The following is a 6,902-nucleotide window of genomic DNA, read 5'->3' as shown; positions in this document are numbered from 1 at the left end:
CAAGCACATAAAACGTATAAAGACTACGAAACCAAGATAAATTTACAAATGTCAAATCAACATTTTATGTATTTACGTACACATCGTTTCCCCTGCTCTAAAGACACAACAAGTATCCTCTAATAATTTATTTCCCTCCGTCACATGAATGTATTTACAACAATTACTCAAACTTTTCATCATCATCATCAACATCATCATCTCCAAATCGTTCCAAAAACGTTACAACAAAAAATCAATCTCTTCATCATCCTTCAAGATGAAACTTAAGATTCAACAACCCTTCGGCCGAAATACTCCGCCTGACTCTCCCCCTCTGCACCACCACATGTGGCGGCGGTTCCGCCTGAAAACACACAACCACCACCGTCAAATTATCCATCGCCCCTCTCTTCATCGCCTCCTCCACCATCTCCTTACAACATCGCTTCACATCATTATGCTCCTGCAACCGCCGCCTGACAAAATCCACCGCGTTTTGGTTCCTAAACACGTCCCAAATCCCATCACTTCCAATTATCAAAAACTCGTCTTCTTTTGTTAGGGTTATGAGTTTGAGCTCGGGTTCGGATATTAGTGGGCCCATGTGGGTCCCGGTTTCCTTGAGCCCTTTGATGTGCCAGTTACCGATGGCTCGAGTCACGGCTAATTGACCATTTAAGTAGCCGTCTTCAACGAAGCCGCCTAGGGATTCGATCCGGACACGTTCTTTTTCGTAGCACGGTCGGTGGTCTTTTGACATCTCGAAAGCTAGTCCGTGTCGAGAGAGGATTGCTCGACAGTCTCCCGCGTTTGCCACAAGCAGAGACCTGAGTAAGGGTAAAATGGTCATTTAGTCTAGTTTAGTTACCTTCAAAAAAGAAACATACTTTGTGTATATTACATATATCATTTACCAATATTGATGTTTAAAAATATATATGAGAAAATTAGAGACATGTTTGGAAATAGAAGGAGAAAATACACCGGGGGTAAATTTGTAAAAAGTTAGGATATAACAGGAAAATCCTTATTTCCCTTACTTTTTATGTTAAGTCATTCCCTCTATATATAGCTTATCTGAATAATTTTGTCCCCGTTAAAACCATTAAGTAAAAAAATAGGGTAAATACCAAAAAGTCCCAAGTTTAACACACGAAGTTGGCAAAAGCCCTAACTTTTTTTTTTTTGGTAAAAACCATAAGTTTTCAGTTGACAAGGTTTTTTGAAAACTTACGGTTTTTACCAAAACAAAACGTTAGGGGTTTTGCCAACAAAGCGTGTAAAACTTCGGACTTTTTTGGTATTTTATTCAAAAAAAGTCTCAAGTTTTACACATTATTTGGCAAAAGTCCTAACTTTTGGTTTTGTTAAAAACCATAAGTTTTTAGAAAACCTTCCATTTTGTTAAAAAAAAAATAGGGGATGACTGGATAAAAGGTTAAAAATGAAAGGTTTTCTAAAAACTTAAGCTTTTTACCAACCAAAAAGAAAGTTAGGGCTTTTTCCAACTTCATACGTAAAACTTGCGACTTTTTTGGTATTTGCCCTAAAAAAACAGCATCTTATGTACCCATTGTCATCGTTACACAGAACTCAAGATATCAACCTAGGTCAACAAGATTCCTCTATTTCGTCATTATTAAAATATATTTTAGCCACTTGGTCAAATAGTCAAACTTTCTAAGATGAACTAACTATAAACCACACTTAATAACCATCAAAGCCTTTAGAAGCACAAAAAGATTCAATGAAACAGAAACAAAATATCAAAGAGATTAAAAAAAAAAAAAAAAAAAAAAAACACAATCAACTAACCTCCCAAATATCATAGCAGTAAGTGCAGTTGTGCCCGAAGAAAGAGCAGATTCAAGAGCACATGACCTCGCAAAAGCAGCATCTGTCTCCATAAATGACCTTGTCACCACTTTCTCAAGTTCTAATGGAAAATTAGCATCATCAACAATGATTCTTGGTAAATTATCACGTACAAAATGTGATGCACCTTTTCCTCCATGTCCATCAAACACCTATTTTCCCCCCAAAAAAAAACAAGTATTATTTTTCAACGTCTTTTCTATAAAAAAAAAAGTTATTCTTTCAACAACCTCTGAGCTGGCCCACACTGTCCAGTCACCAAACATAGGGGCCCACTAGGGATATGAACTTCTTGTTTATGATAATTAGAATTAAAAAAAAAAAAAAAAAAAAAAAAAAAAAAAAAAAAAAAAAAAAACTTACCCCATAAAATGAAACGGTTTCTTCATTTTGAAGTTTGTTATTGAAGTTTTTAGCTAAGTCTTGAATGCATATGTGAGTATCTTCCATGTAGGGTCTATGTCCAATATCAGACCACTCTCCAGACCGAAGCATTGGGGTGAAATTACTCTGTTTCTCCTCTGCAACAACTGTATCCTCACAAATGCTCTCCATCTGATGAAATTTTGATAAGATTAATAAAATTAATCATCACTTTTATAGAGTTTCAAGATTGTAATAAATGAAAGTCTCTATGGCATCAAAATGTGGATAAAAACAGGAAAGCATTGAAAGAAGAACTGTATTCGAACATTGTATCGAGAAAAGGCAACATTTTTTTGACATTATTTCCAGGGTTGCCCTTTAGCTTTTAACTTATTTGCTTTTCGGTGAAAAATAATTCAAGGTGTGTTTGGGATTGTTTATTAAAAACAGCTCATGCTTTTACAAAAAAAAAGTGCTTATCAGCTTATGTAGTCTTGAAATAGTGTTATAAACGAGTGTTTGGATAAGCTTATGTGATACGAAAACAGAATAAGATGATAAGTTGTTTTCATGGTGTTTGGCAAAATTCTACTTATACATGTAAATTGACCAAAAAAGATAGGGGTAAAAGGGTAAATTGGTATGTGCATCACTGGTCAAGAAAAAAGAAAAAAGTGAAGCTACAATCCATAGGGCTTTTTAGGGTTAAACCAATGATAAAGGGAAATTTGGTTTCCATGTATAACAAACACTTTTATATAAGTTAGATAGAAACAACTTATCAAAAATTGCTTATTTAAGTCAATAAGCACTTTTTGTCTTATTCAATCCAAACACTTTTTGTCTTAAGTCGTTTTATCTTCATTAAGTTAAAAAATAAACACTTATTATAGCTGACTGGATTAAGTCATGTCCCATTAAGTCAAAAAAGAATCAACACATTATTTTGATTACATTCACTCCTACCATACTTAATTTTGCAACAGATGGAGCAGGGAGTCGTGGTGCTAAATCTAGAAAAAAAAAAGGGTATTTACGTAATTTAACATGTGATTTTCACTCCACAAAGAAGCAACTACCACAATCAAAAATCATAATCACAAGAAACAGAAAACCCAAAAGTGGCAATTTTATTGAATCTTCCTGTCTTTGTTAAGGATTCTAAAAGACATAGCAATACATTTCATTTATTTGTGTATTATAGTATCCTACTTTCATTCCTTTCTATTACAAGATTATACTTCTATTTATTTATTTATTTATTTTTCTTATTAGGGCATTATAAAGTGACAAGTTAAAAACAAAAGCAAATATAAACAAACAAATTCAAGAATCAAACTCCCATAATCCCAAATTGAATCAAACATATGCTTAGAAATTTCACTCGAAACATTAAAATATGAAGGAAATCATTCCCTTTTTACCAAATTAGCCCTAACCAATCCTAAACAACCACTGAAATTTTTAACAAAGTTCTTCCAGAAAAGGAACTTTTCTCAAAGCTATTGCAATCAAAACCGAATACCTACTGTTTCTATAAAAATTCACAAACAAGGATCGAACTTCCAAATCAAACCCAAAGGAAACCAAATCAAGCTTCAATTAGTGAAAGGAAAAGTATGAACAAACAACCTAATTTGAATATCAGTACAAACTGTTACAAAAACAGAATAACAGGAAAACCAGAGAACGATAATCGAAAATCGACAAAACGCAGCTCAAATTATCAAATATATGCAGAAAAAGAACGAATACAGAAGAAATCGAAGTAATTTGGTCAAATTCAAAGGTAATTTCCAACTTCAAACAAAAAAAGTTCAGAAAGTAATGATCTTTATTTATTCTCTTACCGGAAACGAATTGGAAAGAGTGATCTGATCAGAAGCAAATTGAGCTGTATTATGATCTGTTGAGAGACCCAGATTGTCTATTTCTTCGCACACCTTTTCTACGTCTTGTACGCACATATTTATGGATGAACGGATTCCAGTTTCTAAGCAGATTTTCTCTCTCACACACACACAACCACTGAAACACACACACAGAGAAAGAAAAAAGAGAATCAGAAAAAGGAAATTTATTGGATCAACGGAAAAGATTGATTAAAAACTTTCTTATGAGAGATGGGGTAATTAAAGAATCAGAAAAGGGCAATTAATTGGACAAAAGAAGAAGATTCCAAGAATATTTGTTTAGGGTATTATGTGGAAGAGATTATAAATTATGGTTGTGGTGGTTCTGTTTGCGGCAATTTTATTATATACTCTGATTGTTTCTTTCTTTCCCTTTTTTGCTGACGTATGCAGTTGCTTATGCGTGAGAAAGACTGAAAATCTTCCAGATTATTCTTGGAAATTATCATGAAAATTATGGGAAAGAGTGGATAGGAAAATCGAATATCAATATATCAATATATTATACAACTTTATATAAAAAAATATGGTATTTTTTGGTTTTGATGGACAATATAATTTGCATATAGAATATAATAAGTTTACTTTTGACTTGAATTCTTGTAACAAATACATACAATAATGAGAATATTGTTCTTATTTTGTGGTGGTGGGGTGGAGTTTTGAAATTATGATCTGATTAATAAAGTATGTTTTAAAATATAGATAACTAATTTTATTATCTTGGACAAATTGATAACTGGTTTTAATCGGGATCATTAAAATAATCGTTTTTACAAAAGTCTTTAAACTTTTAATCAGATAAGAAAAAAATAGATTGCTAATAATCTAATATCACTACTACTACTATTACTTATGTACGAATCACTTCGTTTTTTGTAATTTTGTTTATTAATTATTAGGTATCAAACGATTAGATATTTATAATCAGTTTTAAAATTGCTATAACCAGATAATATTTTAAGTTATCACTTGTTTTTAATTATTATATTAATTTAACATACAATAGTCTGATGTATACCGATTAAAATAACATAACATAATATTTTCTTTAAACCAGAAAATTTTGTGGAAATTTGATGGTAAATGGAGGGAGCTCTTAGGACATGTTCATCGTGTAATAAAGCATTCTAAAAAATGAGATAAAAGAAACAAAACTAAAGTATACAAGCCTTTTAGTTCATTATTATATACCCATGACATTAGTAATATTCATTATTTTTACAAAAAAAAAATAATAATAATAAACAAATAAATAAATTCATATAAAGCTTCAATTTATAAATTTAAAGATAACAAGATAAATAACTGTTCAAAAAATGTAAAAAAAATCGCTAGAAGGAGGGCTTGAACCTCCGACCTTGTGGTTAACAGCCACACGCTCTAACCAACTGAGCTATTCCAGCCTTTTGTTAATCGAGTAACCTTTATTTTAATAAACGTGACATGCATCATCAAATCAGGAAACATGGAACTTTTATACTTTTTTGACATTAATAGACATGTATTAATAATAGAGAAAATGACAAAAATAGCCATTTACACTAATTGCATTACAAAAATAGCCAAAAAAAATCAAAATTACAAAAATGGCCACCCATTTCGCAGATGAGAAGGTCCTATCTGCGAAATGGGCTTCTCATCTGCGAAAGTACAAGTACCTAAAGCACAGTTGTGCTTTAGGTACTTGTACTTTCGCAGATGAGAATTTTTTTTTTTTTTTTTAATTTTTTTTCTGTATAAATAGGGTTAATTTCGCAGATGGAATAGGGCCATCTGCAAAATCCTCTGAGCCTATCGGCGAAATGGTGTATTTTTTTTTTTTATTTTTTTTTTTAAGTTTGACTATGAAATGAATTGGTTTGACTACGAAATCACGTTGCTATATAAAAACTTTTGTAGAAAAAATATCATTTTGGTTGTTATTTGTTTAGGAAATACTCTCTACAATTTGCTCAAAAAATGATTGAATATTTGGTTTGTCTTGTAACCGGTGGGAGATGGCAAGTTAATGGAACTAATCTGGAATACATATGTCCACAGGGAGGTATTTCTGAACTCGCTTTGATATTTTCTAAGTATATTAGTTATAGTGATTTTATATCTTTGGTAAGAAGCAAAATTGGTTTGTTAGACAAATATAGAATTAGTCTTCGTTTCCACCATCCTGAATTAAATTATTATATAGCTATAGTTGAAGACGTGGATGTTAGAATGTTGATAAACGTAATAAAATGTAGTGGAGGAAGGGCTGTGAAAGTGTTTGTGGTGGTTGATGAAGTTGAGGAGGTTAATGGGGGTGGTGAAATTGGAAACCAACTTGTTGGTAATTTATGCAGTTATAAAGGGAGCAACGATCCGATAGGTACTTTCAATACTCCTAGTGTACCTCAGTTTCACAGTGTTGCTGAAAATGTTAATGTTAGTTATTCACCTATTCACTATGTGGATCCCGAGAATTACAAGTCTGTTGGTGATGATGATGTTGGTACATATCTTAATCATGTGGGTGGTCGTTGTGATGATGTTGCTGAATAAGAAGTTAAACTTATGAATAGGCGTGTTGTAGATAAAACTAAAAAGAAAAAAAATTCAACTCAAAAAAATGAAAAAAATCATGTTTACGGGCATTATGTTGATGTTGGTGATGTATGTTTAGATATAACCGAGCTACAAAGTAATTCCGATAGAGATGAGTTGGGTGATGAAGTTAAAGCTAAGTATCCCGATAACCTTTTTCACGGTATGCCCCCTGTACCAGCATGG

At 32.2% G+C, this 6,902-nt stretch overlaps 1 protein-coding gene and 1 non-coding gene across 2 annotated transcripts; both read right to left on the bottom strand.

The window, feature by feature from the left end:
• LOC111879794 (probable protein phosphatase 2C 27) lies at positions 1-4,459 on the bottom strand. Its single transcript, XM_052765150.1, has 4 exons — positions 4,074-4,459; positions 2,221-2,412; positions 1,798-2,009; positions 1-809 (listed from the first exon to the last, which is right to left on the bottom strand). The coding sequence occupies exons 1-4, from the start codon at positions 4,188-4,190 to the stop codon at positions 248-250; spliced, it is 1,083 nt and encodes a 360-aa protein (XP_052621110.1). The 5' UTR covers positions 4,191-4,459; the 3' UTR covers positions 1-247.
• Positions 4,460-5,468: 1,009 nt separating this feature from the next.
• TRNAN-GUU (transfer RNA asparagine (anticodon GUU)) lies at positions 5,469-5,542 on the bottom strand. The gene has a single exon. It is a non-coding gene; the product is annotated as a tRNA-Asn (tRNA).
• Between the last annotated feature and the right edge of the window lie 1,360 nt (positions 5,543-6,902).

The sequence above is a fragment of the Lactuca sativa genome, chromosome 7 (assembly GCF_002870075.4).
Source record: "Lactuca sativa cultivar Salinas chromosome 7, Lsat_Salinas_v11, whole genome shotgun sequence".
Classification (NCBI taxonomy): Eukaryota; Viridiplantae; Streptophyta; class Magnoliopsida; order Asterales; family Asteraceae; genus Lactuca; species Lactuca sativa.
This window is presented reverse-complemented; position numbering and strand designations above follow the sequence as displayed.

Coding starts and splice junctions, on each gene's coding strand:
- LOC111879794 (XM_052765150.1), bottom strand. CDS start 4,190: ATGTGCGTACAAGACGTAGAAAAGGTGTGCGAAGAAATAGACAATCTG. Junction 2,413..4,073: donor CTCTTTCCAATTCGTTTCCG/GTAAGAGAATAA, acceptor AAATTTCATCAG/ATGGAGAGCATTTGTGAGGA. Junction 810..1,797: donor ACTGCTATGATATTTGGGAG/GTTAGTTGATTG, acceptor ACCCTTACTCAG/GTCTCTGCTTGTGGCAAACG.